The sequence below is a fragment of the Trichechus manatus genome, unplaced genomic scaffold (assembly GCF_000243295.1).
Source record: "Trichechus manatus latirostris isolate Lorelei unplaced genomic scaffold, TriManLat1.0 scaffold00059, whole genome shotgun sequence".
Taxonomy (NCBI): Eukaryota; Metazoa; Chordata; class Mammalia; order Sirenia; family Trichechidae; genus Trichechus; species Trichechus manatus.
Window position 1 is genome coordinate 12563684 of NW_004443995.1, and position 19233 is coordinate 12582916.

The 19233-nt window shown below is 42.4% G+C and overlaps 1 protein-coding gene across 2 annotated transcripts in view; it reads left to right on the forward strand.

Annotated features, from left to right (window-relative positions):
- ZNF827 (zinc finger protein 827) overlaps positions 1-19233 on the forward strand; it is a 199308-nt gene that overhangs the window by 130624 nt on the left and 49451 nt on the right. For both annotated transcript variants that reach the window (XM_004378845.2, XM_012556243.1), the window contains exon 8: positions 4440-4543. In XM_004378845.2, the coding sequence (XP_004378902.1) occupies positions 4440-4543 (104 nt within the window). The remainder of the gene's footprint in view (positions 1-4439; positions 4544-19233) is intronic.

Here is a 19233-nt window from a genome sequence, read left to right on the forward strand (position 1 = left end):
GCACAGTGTGGCCCCACCTGCTCTCCCCGCCGCATCGCCCTCCCTCCACAGTGATCTTTCTTGCAGCTCCCAGACTGGCTGTGTCCTCTCTGTGCTGGGAACACCTTCCCCAGGTCCTGGGAACCCTGACAACCCTGGTAACCTTGAGGTCTAAGCTCACTTGTTGCCTCTACAGGAAAGCTGCTGCTGGCCTCCCTGGCCAGGGCTGCCTCCCCCACACCCCATTGTAACATGTCAGATATCTCTTCCACAGCATCTGGTTCCCTTTTACAGACCTGATTAGTGGGTTCATCCACACCTCCCACGCAGGACTGTGAGCACCCTGAGATTTGGAATCTGTCTTAGTCAGGGTTCTCTAGAGAAGCAGAACCAGTGAGATAGAGGGAGAAAGAGAAATAGTAGGTAGGAAGGTAGCTAGAAAGATCAACAGATCAATAGTTGATAGACACACACACATACATATTGATAGATACATACGCATGAACCTACCCAGCAGCTCCCCGTGAGAAAGACCTGGCGATCTGCTGCAGCCAAGAAAACTCTATGGGGCAGTTGTGCTCTGTCACATGGAGTCACTATGAGTTGAAATCAACTTGATGGCATCCAAAAACATATATATACATATGTATATATAGAGAAAGAGACTTAAGGAGCTGACTCAGAATTGTAGGGGAGCTGGCAAGCCTGCCATCTGTAGGTGACAGGCTGGAGATTCCTTCTGTCCTAAAATCCGTAGGTCAGATGACAGGAAGAGTGAAGAAGAGTGAAGGCAAGATGACTATAATCTGCAGGCAGAATACACCGTAGGGAAGACTTCTTTTTGCTCTTAGGCGTCCAGCTGATTGAATGAGGCCTCTTTACTTAAGGCCAACTGATTTTATCAATGTAGCTACTTCATAACAGCATCTAGACAAGCATTTCACCAAACAACTGGGCGCCATAGCCCAGCCAGGTTGACGTATAAAATTAACCATCACAGAGCCAGAGCTGGCTTTGCTGGCCATTATGTTTCCAGTGCTTCCCATTGGCCAAACCTTCCCAGAAGTCCGGGAAATGCTCCATACTTATGGACGCCAATAAACATTTGCTATAGGAATGAGGGAGTAACGGTAGTGCATACCTTTCTTTGTTACAAAAAGAGTGATATTTCTGGACACACTTTAGGGCTCCCGTTTTGAACTTCTTGGCGTCCCCAAAAGGGAGTCTCCAAATTTCAGGCAAAACTGTTCCATGGGCTCCCCGGACTCTCAGATTTGAGGGTAATGTCTCTAGCCGGAGTCATGGTAATAGGAGGGCTCATTGTCTGACCTTCACCCTGTGCCCTCGAGCAAACCATTGTGCTTCCCATCTGAGCGACACCTCAGACACACAGGGTGTCTCTGTCACCTTGTTTATAAGCTTCAGAGCTAATGAGCTGGGAGTCGAGAAATCTTACACTCTGGGTTTCGCTGGGAATCCTCCAAGGCTCCTAACTCCATGAAAGTTCTTCAGTTCTAAATAGTTGTTTCTGGTTTTGTTTTTAAATGAACGAGTTGGGATTAACCCTATCACCCCAGCAGTCACCTAGCCCTTCAAAATCAAAGCTGACCTTTTCTTCCTTCCTTTTGCAGTGGATTCCACACAAGAAACCTACAGTTTTTGTCAACCTATGAGGAAAAATTGATTAATTTATGCTCCCCTTTAAGTTAGAAATTCAAATAAAACATAAATAAAAGTAGCTCACATTTACTGAGCATTTACTAGGTGCCCAGCACTCTGCAAAGCTCATTACTGGACTATCTTATTCCAGCCTCACAGCTCCTCTGTAAGGTGTGGATACTGTTATCATCCTATTTCATAGACAAACGAAGGCTCAGAGATGTTAAGTAACGTGTGCAAGGTCACATAGCTGCTAAGTAGTGGAGCTAGAATTTAAACCCAGTGCTGCCCAGTCTCGAGGGAGCACATATTCTTAGCCACCACGCTGTACTGCTTTATCCTTTGAAGTGTTTTGTATCACTTGCAGGTTATGACATGTTTGGCTTTAAAGGACATGTCTCTCCCCTCCATTCTCCCCACTCCTGTCACCTACTAACCAATTCAATGTTTAAGCCTATTTAAATTGTTTTGTGCTTAAGCTATAAATAAAAAACATGCCATACAAAGCTGCATTAAATCTAGCCCAATAGTTATGTAAAACTATATTGTTTATCAATATGTTTTACTTTATTTTTTTAAAATAAATGCATCTTCTATTTTCACCTTAATATTTCCTTTTTAATATTTAATAATCGTAGCCATAGCCTGTTTAGAAAAGGCATACTTAGAAAAGCAACACCAGTCGTGGGAGCCCTAGGCTTGTGTGCCTTTAGATCCGTTCCTTTCCCTGATCTGCTCCATTTTGCAGGGGGCTGACCTGTGCAGCCTGCATTTCCTGGACTTTAGGGAAGGTTTGGCCAGTGACTGAGAGGCCCTGGTGGGAAATCAGGGGTTGAGGCTGAAGGAGGAGCTGGGGTATTTCTCCGCCTTTTTCTCTGTCTCTTGCAGCAGCTGTATCCCCCGTAGGGCTCTGCTGATGCCTCCTTTTGTCCCTCCAGCCTCAGGGTGGTGGTGGCTTCCTGTTCTTCCTGAGCTGGGTTACTGCTCCCAAGGACCTTCTACTGTCTGTGTCCCCAGTTCCCTTGATTAAATTCTTTTTTGTTTTTTTAAATTGTGCTTTCGGTGAAGGTTTACAGAGCGAATTAGTTTCTCGTTAAACAGTTAATGCACATATTGTTTTGTGACATTGGTTGCCAGCTCCACGATGTGTCAGCCCTCTTCCCTTCTGGACCTTGGGTTCCCTATTTCCATTCATTCGGCTTTCCTGTCCCCTCCTGCCTTCTCATCCTTGCCCCTGGGCTGGTGTGTACCCATTTAGTCTCGTTTACATGGTTCAACTGCGTGTGTTATTGTTTTTTTTATGGGCCTGTCTAATCTTTGGCTGAAGGGTGAACCTCAGGAGTGACTTCATTACTAAGTTAAAAGGATGTCCGGGGGCCATACTCTGCCAGTATGGTTTCTCCAGTCTCTGCCAGACCAGTAAGTCTGATCTTTTTTGTGTGTGAGTTTGAATTTTGTTCTACATTTTTCTCCAGCTCTGCCCGGGACCCGCTATCATGATCCCTGTCAGAGTAGTCCGTGGTGGTAGCTGGGCACCATCTAGCTGTGCTGGACTCAGTCTGGTGGAGGCTGCGGTAGTTGTGGTCCATTGGTCCTTTGGACTAATCTTTCCCTTGTGTCTTTGTTTTTTTTCATTCTCCCTTGCTGCAGACAGGGTGGGAATTGAACTCCTTCTGTTGTAAATAAATAAAACCGGTTGCTGTTGAGTTGGCTCAACTCATGGCAACCCCATGTGTGTCAGAGTAAAACTCTCATCTGTACGGTTTTCAGTGACTGATTTTTTTGGAAATAGATTGCCAGGCCTTTCTTCTGAGGCACTTCCGGGTAGACCCAAATCTCCAATCTTTTGGTTAGCAGCTGAGCACATTAACCGTTTGCACCACCAGGGACACCTGGTAAGTAAATAGGGCTGTCCATTATTCGAGGTTGGACTCAGATGGATACTCAGGTATTCTCAAATTCCCAGTACTTATTTACAGTTTACTTCAGAGGCATGGAAGATGCATGCTGTGATTGTGTTAACATCCTCACATCCTCTGATTAAAAACATCTGGGTCCTTTGTGTTCCCTGTGGCAGTGGTACTAGCAGATATCCCCGACTGGGTGGCTGGAGTCCCTGGTTCTAATCTAGCTGAGTGTCACTAGGAGAGCTTAGGCTCACCGAAGTCAGGACCTTGGTTTCATGTAAACTAAGGTGCTCCCTGGGGTCCTTTCTGGTAGCCCTGTTTTCTGACATTAGCTCCTTCAGAACTGAGACAATTCTCGAACTCACTTTCCATGGGGACAGTGAGTTGTTTCCTTCAGTTTCATGGTCCCTGACTCCAGCCAGCTGCCCTTCTGATGTGGGCTGTGGGTCCCTGAGGGCTCAGGTGACAGAATGTGGGTGAGCTGGGGCAAATCCATCACCATGCTGGGAAGACCCGCGGGCAGGCCCTTTGTGGTTCAGACCCCTCGGTCAGTCTTCAGTTGAGCTCAACATATATCCACAGGAAGTATAGAGAAAAAGGGAAATGTACTGCTCTGCAGCCCTGGTCTGTGGATTTCACAGTGTTTCAAAGATGGTGTTTCATATATTCACCCTAAATATAACACCAATAGGCAAAATGTACAGATGGCACTTGTCTGATATAATATATTTTCTTTCTCCGTTTTAAGCGTTCTCATCTTAGACTCTCTAAACACCATTTTCTTAAAATACCTTATCCAGCATTTGTGTATGTATATATATTTGGGGCCAGATGCTCTGGGTATCTTAAATAACTTTAATTTACTAAACCTCGCTCCTCCTCCCCCACCCCCAGCCCTTTCTTTTCAGAAGATACCTTTAGACAATCACCATTCACCTCCAATTCAAAAGATCTGCTGCCTGTCCAGTCTGTGCTTCACGGAAGAATATCAGCTCCAGGTATGGAAACATTGTTGACTTTGCTTCTGCTATCAGTGGCTTAAAAATTGCTTTTCTGAAATGTGTGAATTTTCAGATACTTGCAGCCTGTGTTTTGTAGTTCTTCATGCAAAGCTAGCTTTAAAAAAAAAAAAAAGAAAAGAGGGAGAAAACTCATTTTAACCAGCCACAAAAGTTTATGGAAATAAAATGTAGACAGTAATAAACCTCTTCATCTTTGCTTTAGGAGCTTATTGTTCTTTACTTCCTGGTAGTTCCTCTGTACAGTGAATTTCTTTTTCTTTAAAGTAACCAAGTGGAACCTGGAAATAATTTGCTGTACGCACTGTCAGTATTTCAGGCAGGCAGCTGGGAAGGTATGGGAGGGAAGTGGTGAGAGCAGGAGTCCCCAGCAGGGAAGGCGGTGACCCTGGCTGGGTGTGGGCCACCACAGAGACCACATTGGTTTCCATGGAAGCAACACAGCTCATCAGGACAATCTTGCCACCCAGATTTCATCTCTCTTCTTAGCCTTAGTATCTGCTTGTAACCATCTGACATTCCTTTTTGCCATCTCAACCACTAATTCATGATTTCTTCTCCATTCTTCTTTTCCTTTCTCCTTTCTAGGGTTAAAGCAAAGATGTGCTTGCTCTCCCCTTATCAACATCATGGGCATCCCTCAGAGTTATAGAGAAATGAGAACATTTGAGAACCACTACTGCACTGTAGCCCACACTCCCTTCCCCTCCTCACCTCCATCTAGCAGCTGGGGAACCTCCTGCTAGTTGTTCCTTTGTTCCCATCTGTTGACTGAATTTCAGAAGCACTCAGTGGCCTCCATACCCATGCAGTTGTCCTGGAGAGCAGAGTGAGAGACCCAGGCTGCATGGTGCAGGAGGGGCCCATACCAGGTTGTTGCTCCATAGCCCCTTCAAGAATAAAGTCCAGGAGTCCTCCATGGACCCAGGGAGCCTTGGATCCCAGATGTCTGGCGATCTGATTATTTTGCAGTTAAGAAAGAGTCAAGTATCACTTTCTGAAATATTGTCTTGGGGTACCACAGGTTGTTAGAGGTGGTGTGTGACAAGCAGAGGGGAAAATACAGCTCTTGTTATTCTTTAGTCCTGTGATGGCAAACCCTCTCTTCTCATCTCCACACATCCAGGCCAAGAGTCCGGGTACCTGCATGCTTTTCAGCTTTGCAGGGCTCCTCTGTTCAAACATCAGAAATAACATGCTTACACAAAAACACATTGCATAATAGCTGGCTCTAGAAGTGTAAAGAAATTCTGCCTAGTTTATGTCTTCACTCAAACTGGAGCTATTTGAACTACCTTTTACTTCCCACAGTGTCATTTTGAATAGCCATCTCCCTAGTCCCAAAATTATTGCCCTGCTGTTAAGTTGATGGATTGTGACTTTCTAATGTCAAAATAACTGTCTAGGAATTGCTTGTCGGAGTGTTGTGACCCATACGGCCCGCATCCCGTGATGTATGTGCAAACCCTGTGTTTCTGGCTTCGCGTCTGGTTCGGCTGTATTTAAAGAAAGGGCTTATTGGTCAAGTTAGAACTTGACTACAAAGAGTGATACCAGTATGTGTTTTACTGTGCATAGGGAAGTTTTCTGATTTGCTTGATAGGCTCATACTACAAATTAGATAAACTCATGAGAGTTTAAATGCTAACCCCTTATATTTTTGAGGGGTCAGCATAACTGGGATTTTTAAAATGTAAATCCAACACTCTAAAGGATAACCAATCTACTGAACATCCATAAAGCCTATCTTTAGGCAGAGGATAAGCGAAATGACTGTTTACATTTTACCAAAGTAAAGAGCTAAACAGAGACTTGTAAGAAAAATAAGCAAGCTGAAAATGCTTTGGAAATGGAGTTAAAAATTAGAAAAATGGAAAATGATAGGGACAATCTTATGATCATGAAGTTCCCTGTAATCTGAAGAGACATTCCGTAAGGAAAGCCTCAATAATTTGGACTAATTGTAGAGAAGACCAGTCTGAATTAACAAAAGTTTCCAGTTTCAAGGCTTTGAAGGAAAACTTATTTCTTTCACGTGTAGGACAGTGATAAATGTCTATTTTATACCTACTACAGTCCCTTATCCACAACTCTGAAATCCACAAAACTGTACAAACTAGATTCTTAAAGATAAATTATTTGGTGGCAAAACCTAATGGGGAAGCTCTTCATAGGCTTTATTTATTACACCAAGGGTGAAATACATACATGTTGTGGCTGAAATGTCAATGTGCTTGATTATGAAGTGCTGCCCCCGGCTCCTAGGAGTGTTAGGTAAAATATGTCTTATGCACTGTATTATCTTCCTAAAATTAGAAAAATTATGAATCCCAAAACATATCTTGTCCCACAGGTCTCAGATAGATATTGTGGACCTACGCTGACTCTTCAAGGAGCCCTGGTGGCACAGTGGTTAAGCACTCAGCCACTAACTGGAAGGTCAGCAGTTCAAACCTACCAGCCGCACCACAGGAGAGAGATGTGGCAGTCTGCTTCCGTAAAGAGTTCAGCCTTGGAAACCCTATGGGGCAGTTCTGCTCTGTCCTATAGGGTTGCTATGAGTTGGAATCGACGTGACGGCAGCGGGTTTGGTTTGGTTTATTGACTCTGCTAAAAGCTGTGGTGGGAACAAGGAAGTTGAAGCTAGAGTTGAGGATCTCAACATTCTAGGGTAAAAGAGTCATGGATTCTTAGAGAAAATTTTGAAAGATAAATTGGAAGCAGATTGCTGAATTCTTGGAGTGGACTGGGACAAGGAACTGGAGCCCAGCAGGGATGCTCTAGTTCTGGGGTGGCATTGTTAAGGAGAGCCTGGGTTAGCGAGGAAAGGAGGGTGTGGCTAGGAGAAGCAAAGAGTGAGTTGAATGGCTTAGGGGTGAGGCAACTGGTTAGCTTTGCTATAAAACTAACCTAACCATTTGCTGTTGAGTCAGTTCTAACTCATGGCAACCCCACGTGAGTCAGAATGGAATGATGCTCCATAGGGTCTTCAATGGCTGGTTTGTCAGTTCAGAAGTAGGTCAGTAGGCTTTTCTTCCAAAATGCCTCTGGGTAGGCTTGAACCTCCAGCCTTTTGGTTAGCAGCCGAGTGTGTTAACCCTTTGTATCCCACCAGGCACGCTAGCTTTGCTATTGTAAAAAAACCAAACCCGTTGCTGTCAAGTTGATTCCGACTCAGAGTGACCCTATGGGATAGGGTAGAGCTGCCCCATAGGGTTTCCAAGGAGCACCTGGTGGATTTGAACTGCCAACCCTTTGGTTAGCAGCCATAGCTCTTAACCACTACACCACTGGGGTTTCCAGCTTAACTATAAGCTGTTTGTATTAGGGAATAACAGTGCCTCTGCAGGAATGGGGAAGCTGGAAAGGTGACAGCTGGCTTTAGTGACTAGGTCAAAAATAATTTGCAGTCAGTATGACAGTTGTTAGTATATAAATGAAAGCCTCAGAGTCCTTAGAAATCTTCTTTTAGATAGTTTAAACATTACCTCCAAAATAAATATCATTCATGCTCTTTTATGTATTTAGCAAACCTTGTCTTTCCACAGATAATGCAAGGATAAATGTCGGCCCAGATAATTATCTCAGATTCCCAATTAGTAAAGACCAGATTTAGTGAATTTAATGTATCTAGTTCCAGTCTAAGAAATCCCTTGCAAATGTTGAAAACCCCATTGCAATATTTCAGGTAGGTGTATGTGAGTGTGTGGTATGTGTGTGTGTGTGTGTGTGTGTATGTGTGTGTGTGGGTGTGTCTACCTACTTACTTATCTTCTATCGATGGGATAAAATTTCTTCCAAATGCCTCTGGAGTGAGACCATGGGGCAGAGGAGGTGTGCCAGGTGAGAGTACCAGGTAAGGCCTAACAGCTCCTGGGCCAGGAGGGTCCATGGTAGACTCGCCGTGGTAGATTGTGTTTCAGGCCTGTTGGAGAATGAAGCAAGCAGGAAGGGGGATAGCGAAGTGGGGAGAGATTAGTAGAAACGTGGACTGTGAAGAAATCTAGAACAGCACAGTTAACGAGGCATTTGCCTTTCAGCAGATGGTATCTGAGACACATAGCTGCCACCCTCCCAGAGAAACAGAATCAACACAGAGCTTCATGGCACCCTGGACTCCCTTGTTGCCAGTGTTTCTAGATGACTTTTCTGAGAACCAAAGAATGCTTACAAGCAAAGACCTAACGTTTTTACCTGCTGCGATTGTCTTAGGGATAATATCCGGGATCCTTAATAAAATGATGAGTTAAAAGCTACTGTCACCTTCTGTTGGAGGGATGTGGGGGCAGCGTATCCTTAAAACCATGAATAGATTAGTGAGCGCACCCTCGGTAGTGGTGCTGCTGGTGGTGATTTCACAAAAGAAATAACAAGCACCTTCCTGTTATAGAGGAGATAGAAATTACAGACCTGGTATAACTTAACATGCTTCGTTTAATTTATAGTTGTCGCTTTGTAAAAGATTTACCATAATAGAAGAAAGACTCTAAGGTCAGGTGTGTTTTAGGGCAGGTAGGGTGATTCTGTATTAAGAGTAGAACCAGTACCGTTGTACCTGCAGTGCATGTTTTCCCGGGGTCTTTCTGTAAGCAAAGGCTAGTAAGAGAAGAATTTATGTCTCAGCACCGCTTATAAACAATGTGGACCTTCAATTCTGTTTTATTATGATTTTGAAGTCACAATATGTTTGTTCTGTATTAAGCCAAAAAACAAAAACACAGCCAGAGCATGTGTGAAGGAAAATGTGGGTCTCCATGGAATTCTTCCATATTGTTTGGAGTCACCAGCGTTTCTGTTTTATTTCAGATTGAGCTTGGAGTTAGAAGACATAAAACCCATTAGCAATTTTATTTGTTAATTCCTACGCTCATTATTTGCTAACTTGCTTTAAAAAAAAAACTTTTTTTCTTCTTTTTTGTTTTTGTTTATAATAAACAAGGGGAAAACATATCAGCACTCCTCACAAAGACAAGCTACTTTTGGCCAGCATGGGGAAAATTTAGTTCCTTTTAGGACTCAGTAAGACAATCAGAATTTGGTGTCAAAAAGACTGGTTTGGAATTGTCTGCTTTGTCCCTGGGCCAATTCTTGATCCATTTTCTCCTCTCTGTTTCTCCCCTTCAATCTAATACAAGTGGTACCACGTCATATACTTTTCTGAAATCTAAATAAATGACACCCTGCATTACAGGGCTGCCAGCAACTAACTCCTAGCCTGCCATGCTGAGGGCCAGATACAAATTATGTCTTTAAGACAGTTGGCTTAAAAGATATGTCCTAATGGGTACATGTCACCTTCATTTATGTTAAGACTTCCCAACTCATGCCTCGAGAGAGAGACATACAAAGCTATCCTGGATTACAGCAAAGTGTTTTCATCAATCCTTTCTCAAACACAATAGATGCTTTTTAAACTCAGACTAAGTCATAGATAAACAATAGAACATTGGGTGTTGGTATGTATCATTTTGTCAGTTAAACTCCTTTTTGATGAAACAGATTCAACTCTGTACACAGGAGGAAGCTAACAGTTATCACACCAGTTGCCGTATGGTTGATTCTGGCTCATGGCAACCCCGTATGTGTCAGGGTAGAACGGCACTCCATAGGATTTTCAATGTTGATTTTTCAGAAGTAGAATGGGAGGCCTTTTTTCCCAAGGTGCCTCTGGGTGGAATCAAACCTCCAACCTTCGGTTAGCAGTGGGACACATTAATCACTTGTACCACCCAGTCCTGTACTTTGGTACAGGGAGCAATTAGAGTCTAGTGTAGGGGCTACACTTCTAAAATGCTGTCAGCCCCAATGAGATGAAGAAGGGACAAATCACCATATGTAATTCTTGAGAGACACAGTGTTAGAAGGTGGCAGTAACTGGCCAGAGTTCCTGGGTGGTACAAATGGTTAACATACTCTGCTGCTAACCTCCCATTCGAGCCTGTCCAAAGATGACCCAGAAGAAAGGCCTGGCAGTCTACTTCTGAAAAATCAGCCAGTGAAAACCCTATGGAGCACAGTTCTCCTCTGACACACATGGGGTCACCATGAGTCAGAGTCAACTCCACAGCAACTGGTTTTAGTAACTGGCAGGGGCATTAAGAGGGGCTTCTAGGAAACCAGAATTTTCTATTTTTTTATCTGGGTGCAGACTGCATGTATATGGAACTTTTGAAAATTGATCAAGCCGTAGACTTATTACAGTATTCTGCGTTTTTCAGGGCTATTTGGCTTATTCACAAATAAGTGGGTCTTGCCCCCAAGTGGTCACCTGCAGGCCATCAGCATGAGTGTACATTCCCACTGGACTGTGACAGTGACGATGATGGCAGTAGGCTCTCAGTATACAGCTTTTAGTTTGCAGAAATGTTTCCATTTGTAGCACAAACATTTTGCCCTGAGCTACATGACCTGTAGGTTGACGTGTCTTCTGCCTATTGTGTTTCAAATTTGAAAACTATTCCACTCTTCCCGTAGCATTACTTTATGTACTTGCTGTAGGTAAGTTATAGTCTGTCCAGCTGATTACTAGGGAGAAGACGTTTCATCTTTATGGATTTTCCTGATCCAGATCATGTTATTTGAGACTAAAAATTGTGTACTCACAACTAGCCCCATCTGTCCCTCACCAGCCTAGTTTGGCCTTAAGTGTAGGTATAGTCCAAAGGAAAGCTGTATACTCCATTAAAAAATCTTTGTAAAGAAAGTTCTTGCATTACGCACTGTCAGCTTTGTGTTCAATTTAGCCCTTCTCAAAAATATAACTAACTGGGTCTCTACAGAACAGTAGAAGTGGGGTTCACATGCTAAATCTTTATAAATTAAATCCAGGCACACTTTTTTTTAAGAGTGGTAACCCTTGCAAGGAGGTAATGATGGTTCAGTGATAGAATTCTTGACTTCATGTGGGAGCCCCAGATTAGATTCCCAGCCAGTCCACCTCAAACGCAGCCACCACCCATCAGTGGAGGCTTGGGTGTTGTTGCTGCGATGCTGAACAGGTTTCAGCGGGGCTTCCTAACTAAGACAGACTGGGAAGAAAGACCTGGCTATCTGCTTCCAAAAATCAGCCCATGTAAACCCTATGGATTGCAACAGTCTGATCTGGCCATGCATGGGGTCTCCATGAGTTGGGGGCCAGTCTGACGGCAGCAACAACAACAACAACCCTTGCAAGGGAGAAATGTTTATCTGTTTAGATGCCTCACCTGAGACATCTATAGAAGGCCACAAAGGCAGAGAAAGTAGATGGCTTTTGGCCAGGCTCCTCCCATCTGTCCATATGACACATGGGTTGAATCACTTGGGATTAAAGGTAATCATCAACACTTTCATGTTTGTACTTTGGGGAAATGGTAAAATCCAAAAGCCCTTTTTAAAACCCAGTTCAAGGACTTTGTTTCTCAGGCAGAGTCTACCCCTGGGGCTGCGGCCACTTTTTGGCCTTGGGCTGAGTGGTGCCCTCTGAGCAGAGCAAATGTGGACAGAGTCACTTAAAATACGCTGAACACCATTTCTAAGGCCTCAGCAGTGCCTGTGGTTGTGTTTTTACTTTTACAAAGACTATTTAGATGCCTTGAGAATGAGCGATGTCATAAAAGGCCGAAGTCTTGAGTATGTGTAATGGATGATGGAGAGTATTTGTTTGAAAATTGCAGTGGAGTGACCCTAGCTTCAGTTTGGCACTGGCTAATTCAATCTGCAAGGCCTCTTCTATATATACCATATGTTCTGCCGTTGCTTTGCTATCAAAAGTACATATTCTCATTTCATGCAATTTCTTCTTTGTGTTTATTCCTTCTCAGGGCAGCAACTGCCCTGAGGTAACCAGGGTAGAAAAAAAGAAAAGTCATTCTGCTCGCAGACTAGACCATTTATTTTCATTCAAACAAATCCATTTGTATTCCCATCTGTAGGCCAAATGAATGCCTCTCTGCGTTAAGAAAGACACCCCCCCACATCACACCCTAACACTTTTTTGATGTAGTTGTGGGAATACATATAGAGGCTTCATTTAGTTGTTGTTATTCTCCCTCACTCAGTGTGTTTCCTTTAGTAAGACACTTAACCTTTTCTGTTATCAGTTTATTATCCAGCAAAGAAAGATACTGACTAGCAGCACAAAAGGGTGGTCTATCTTTGCATTTACATAATGATATTAGGTTCCAGGTGTTCGAGTAAGACATTTCCACATAAACGTCCCTCGAGCTGTTTAAATTCGTCAGGTCCCACACTGAACTCTTCTTTCTCCCCACCTCCCACTTTCCCCATGTTGTTGCTAGTTGCCGTCCAGTCAACTCCCATTCATGGCGACCCCATGCACAAGAGAATGACGCCTTGCTCAGTCCTGTGCCATCTTGTTCGATGCTGTTCTGTTGTGATCCATAAGATTTTCATTGGCTAATTTTTGAAAGTAGATTGCCATGCCTTTCTTCCTGGTCTGTCTTAGTCTGGAAGCTCTGCTGAAACTTGTTCACCGTGGGTGACCCTACTGGTATTTGCAATATCGGCGGCATAGCTTCCAACATCATAGCAACACTCAAACCACCACAGTACAACAAGCTGCCGGATGGGTGGTGGACTTTTCTCACACCTCTCTCCAAAAAAACAAAAACAAAAAATAAATTAAAGCCCTCCTCTCTGTCCTGTTTTTTCCACCTTAGTGAATAGCACCATCATAATCTTCCCATCACTGAACAAACCAGAAGTTCAAGACTGTTTGCGTTCTCCCAGAAGCAGATCCTGAGAGGAAGATTTGAGTGCAATTAGTTGTTTTTGTTTTGTGTTTTTAGAAGGCAAGCCCTGAAAACACTGGCAGAGGGCTGGGGAAGTGAAGCAGGAAAAAGAAGGCAGCTAATTAAGGATACATTATCAAACAAGTTACCACTGTGGACATCTGGAGGTTAATTTCACTGGGAAACAATGTAGGACACACACCTGAGAGTTACCCTACCTGAAGGGTGAGAAACAAACCAAACAAACAACAGTTGCCATGGAGTCAGTTTCAACTCCTGGCAACCCCAAGTGTGCAGAGTAGATCTGCTCCATAGGGTTCTCAAGGCTTTGAACTTTCAGAAGCAGATCACCAGGTTTTTCTTCCAAGGCACCTCTGACTGGGTTCGTACCACCAACATTTCAGTTAGTAGCTGAGCATGTAACCATTTGCCCCACCCAGACATCTGAAGGGTGAGAGAGCTGGGGTATTTATGCAGTCAGTCATTTGGTTAAGGTTGCTCTCAGGAAGTTCCTTCTGCAGCACTCACGTCTGTCACACAAGTCGGCAAAGCAGGCTTCAGTGGCCAGAGAAGGCCCTTACCACATCTATGCAGATGCTGGCAGTTGGAAGTCAGACATCGAAGTAGTAAAGGCAAGGTTATAATGTGGGGCAAAGGAAGGGCAGGAACTGACTGTATCTGCCGTGTTGTTTTTCATTATTACCTCTTCTTCACCGTCCACTTCCAGTGACCATGTCACTTGATTTAACCTACAAACAGACTCAAGCAAGCACACTAAGGTATGTGGACAAAGATGTGCTTTGCAGCCTAAGGAGCTGAAAACAAGTTCCACGTCCATAGATAGGGAGCTGGTGAAACAAACCATGGAACAGATAGATGATGAAAACTCCACAGCCATTAAAAAGAATGAAGGAGACCTGTAGGAATTTATTTGAAAAGATGTCCAAGAAACATTGTTTGGTTAAAAATAAAATAAAAAACAACTGGCTGCAGACAACTTACATGACACGACCGTATTATGTTTAAAAGACAGGATGTACATTTTACGTGCACATAATATGCTTGAATATGCATAAATAATTTCTCAACAGATATGTAAGAAACTGTTAAGAGTAATTACCACAGAAGAGTGGAAAGGACTTGGGGTTAGGAGAAGAATGATAGATACGGAGAAATAGTATTTTTCAGTTTATAGCTTTTGTGTTACTTTTTTTAACCATTATTTTGCATTACTTTTATAATTTTTAAAAGTTAACTTAAAGGTAAAATGGAGAGACCTATGTGTTTCAGTCACTTATTTTTTTAAGAATCTGGCATTTGCCCATATAATGATTTGAAACCTTCATGAGTAATCTCTAGATTAAGTGAACTATTAAAAACATAGATGAAGCAATGATTCTTAGCCATCTTCTTTCAGTGAGCTCCCCAGGCTGGAAGCCGAAGTTAAATGAGTTTTTCATACACTTAAAGAGAATATAAAGCAGCTTACAAATCTGCATGAATGGTATGATCCCATGATTTGTAAAAATGGGTGTGCATAAGAGAAAACCCAGAAAGGATAGCTGTAGAGATGGGAATAACTGTCATCTCAGTGTTGTTGGGATTTCAAGTGATTTTTACTTACATTTCATGGATTTCCATTTTGATGAGAAGTCTATATTATTTTTATAATCAGAAAACATCAAAAAGCTATTCCATTTTGGACACGGGAGAAACTAGTATATTCTGAAACTGAATGCTTGAGTCTCTGGAAGTTTCTATCATGAGTGTGATGAACCTGGAGCTTTGGACAAAGGAGATCAGCTTCGACAGAATCACATTTATGTGACCACAGAAAACAAAACCCAACCAAACTTGTTGCCATCGAGTGACTCACAACGACCTTATAGGACAGAGTAGAACTACCACACAGGGTTTCCAAGGCTGTCATCTTTAAGGAAACTGACTGACACATCTTCCTCCCTCGGAGCCAATGACCTTTCAGTTGGCAGCCGAGCGCTTAACTACTGTGCCACCAGGACTCCTTCACACAGAAAATGGTAGGCCTAAAAGCTGGAAGTAATGAAAATGTTGAAAGAAATAACTTGTAAGGAATATTTGAAAAATTTAAGAAAAAAAGACACCCAGTTGCTGTGGAGCTGATTTCGACTCGTGGTGAACCCGTGTGCGTCGGAGTGGAACTGTGCTCCATAGAGTCTTCGATGGCTGTTTTTTTTGGAAGTAGATCACCAGTCCTTTCTTCTACCTCTAGGTGGACTCAAACCTCCAACCTTTTGGTTAGCAGCTAAGTGTGTTAACTGTTTGCACCACCCAGGGACTCCATTTGAAAAACAGAACCTATTTTAGAGATTCGTCTTTAAGATGTTATATTAAAAGAACCTCAGACTAGGAATACTGTTTTAATGTCTTGTGTTTACTGGCCTGCTACCTTTGTGATTTCCCCATCTTCTGCTGCATGCACCTTCGGGTACCCTTTTCCCATTGTGGGCTTTCCAATCAAATGACTCATCCAACTGCAGAATTGAGTTTCCCACCGTAAGTTATCCAGGAATGAGTCACTCAGATCAGTTGCTTCTCTTTTAACTTGAATGGAACTAGGCTCGGGGGCATTCAGTTGAAAGATTCATGAATGGGTGGGTCCCAGGAAAGGGGATAGTGAGGTTATCAGGGAAATGAGCTGTGTTATGGGAATGGGAAAGAGAGGGAAGCTGGATAATTAGGGATTGGGATCACCCCAACACAGGAGGTAGAATGATTTGCAAAAAAGATTAGATCAGAACTCTGGCTGTTAGTTTTTGTTAGAGTATGGAGGCAGGAGTTAATTGGTTATGTGGATTTTAGGTAACCATTTTGGTCTTAAAGGCACGATGACTCATACAAATGATTTGTTTGCTGACTAATTTTGTATGCACTGTGTAGGTACTTGCCAAAAGAAAAGCAGGGGAAATTTTTACTCAGGAAAAAAAAAAAGCGTACCCTTGCAAATGCTTTTAACATGTAGGCATGCTTTCAGTATCTGAAAGTTATTTTTGACACTATTTCTGGCCAAATTGCTTTTCATTTTCTGAAAAATGTTAATTTTTAAAGCCCTCTCCCAACTGTTACTTTATCACTCAAAGATGTGGTATTTTAAAAATATCATCATTGGTATCATGTTAAGACTTGTCTTGGATTACATGCCTTTCATAGTAATTAATATTGTTTTCAAAAGGCATTTGGACGTGAGAAAAGGATAAAATGAAAGTTCACTGAGGTGTTCATAGGGGTGGTCTTTGGGTGGTGGGAACCCTGGTTGTGTTTTTCTTTTTTCCACTTGTCTATGTTGTTATAGTGTTCTATAATAAGCATGGAATGCTTTTATGAAGAAAAATTGAATTTATTAGAGGGAGTAAGAAGATGTTAAGGAGCAAAGTTAAGCTTCATAATGCTTTGAGTTATAGGCCATAAATATAATAATGATTGTGGTCACAACACAAGACGGCTCTTTTTCAGAGGCTGCTAAACTTCTTGTGCAGTGACAAGTTGTTGGCAGAGTCTTTTTAAAAACATGTTAAGGTTGTACATCCTGTAAATTATTAATAAAGAACCATGAAATCCTCACGTGAAATACAAATATGACCACAGTCATTTAAATGCATATTTCTCTTTGAGTACTCATTAAACTCACTCAAGGAATGATTGAAGTTTGAAGATGGTTACTTATTTTTAGCCTTACAAGGGAGATTAATGAATTAAATTTATCTTTGGGCACTGGTGGATATAGAAGAACTGTATACCATCTTATTTAACTGGGTTATCAAAAATAGTGTTTCATGGAACAGTCCGTTGTACTGTTGCATTGCACTGTTGGTCTTACAAGTATCATTGACTTAGGTATAATTAATAAAATAATAGATGCTGGTGGAGGGTATTTTCAGGAGTTATATCAAAACTGTAACAAGCATTTCTGTTGCATCTATTTAATTTCCTAATGGAAGAGGTCAATTAGAAAAACGGTCTCCGTGGCTACAGACAAGGTCACTGACTTTCCCCTTAGATTTTTTCATATTCTTCTCCATCGGTGTCAGAGGATACTGACATGTTATTAAATGAGAATTAAATATGAAAGGATCTGAACATCATTATTTGATGAGCAATGTGAGAAGCTATTGTGAGATGTGTGTGCCACTGGAATGACAAGAAAGTTCATTAGTTCATTTAACAAATGATAAGTATAGAGCAGTTACTACCTTAATTTTCACAAATAACATGCACATTTTACATTTTTTGCCAGCTGCACATTCCCCCCCCCCACATTAACGCATTATCTTCGTAAGCTTGCTATGCTAATTTTTTTTACATGTTGCTGACTTCAGTTGACACCAAGAAGACATAATTAAACTATGAAATAAGCAAGCCTGATACAACCTAATGGTTTCAGTTGAGACGATCTGGTAAGATTTTCACATTGAACTGTTGAGCTAATGTGCTGTAATTATCAACAAATTAATAGAAACAGAGACACAGTTTCGATTGTTTATTTTCTGATTACCGGGGGGCTACCAAGCTCAATCTGTGATTTCTGGGCCATGTGTACAATTATTACACAATTATGATCAAAAGTAACATTTTTGGACTATTTTTATACATATAAGTAGGAGATTAAAGAAAATGAATGGAACATATGATTTTCCTGTAGTATGGGAGGATGAAAATGTCCTGAAAATGTCACGAGACATGCGTGGTATGTGCATGGGCGTGCTAATGCCAGAACGGTTTTACTTTCATTTCTGCGCATTGTATGTGTGGATATGTTATTTACATGGGTGCATTATTTGCAAAAAATTTGGTGTATACTAGGTACTTTTTAGGTAGTAAGGAACAGCAGTGAACAAAACAAAGTCCCTGCCCTCATGGGGTTCACACCCTGGAGGAGGAGGCAGACAATGAACAAAAAATACTTGGGAATGGTCCACGTAAGGTAGAGTGGTCCCGGAAACGGCTCCTCAAGAAGATGCAATTTGAACAGAAACCTGAAGCAAATGTGGACCAAGCCGTGAGATTATGTGTGGGGAATGTCTCAGGTAAAGGGAGCGGTAACTGCAAGGCTTTGAGGTGGGGATGAGCTTGGCTTGGGGAGGGGATAGCATGTAGGGAGAGGAGGCTGGAGGGGAGGAAGATAAGAGCAGTGATTATCAGGGCCATAGCTTACAGGGCCTTGTAGTGAATAGCAGGAGTCCCTGGGTGTCACAAATGGTTAAGCACTCACTACTAGCTCAAAGATTGGTGGTTCAAACCCACCCAGAGGCACCTCAGAAAATAGGCCTAGAAAATAGACCACAGCCTTGAAAACCCTATGGAGCAAGCAGTTCTACTGCAAACACATGGCACCGCCATGAGTCGGAATTGACTCTACAGCAACTAACAGCAACTGGGTGGTGTAAGCAGTTAAGATGCTGGGAGCTCTGTTCCACTCTGACATGCAGAGCGTTGCCAGGAGTCGGAATCCACTCAACGGCAGCTGGCTAGTGAATAGCAGGGACTTTGAGTTTTATTGCAAATATGCCAGGAACCATTGGAATGTTTTAAGCAGAAAAGTGACATGATTTCACTTCCATTTTAAAAAATTAGTCTGACTCCTTCTTGTTTCATCTTTAAAACCCTAATGAAAAAATAAACAAAAAACCAAACCCATTGTCGTCGAGTTGATTCTGACTCATAGCGACCCTATAGGACAGAGTAGAACTGCCCCACAGAGTTTCCAAGGAACACCTGGAGGATTTGAACTGCCAGCCTTTTGGTTAGCAGCCATAGCTCTTAACCACTACACCGCCAGGGTTTCCAAAGCCCTAAGAAAGTCTCTTAAAAGGCTTAATGTTAACAGAGAGGCCCTGCGTAAACATAAAAGAGGCAAAGAAGTTCATTTAACTTGCTGAGTATTATTTTTATAGTGGGTGG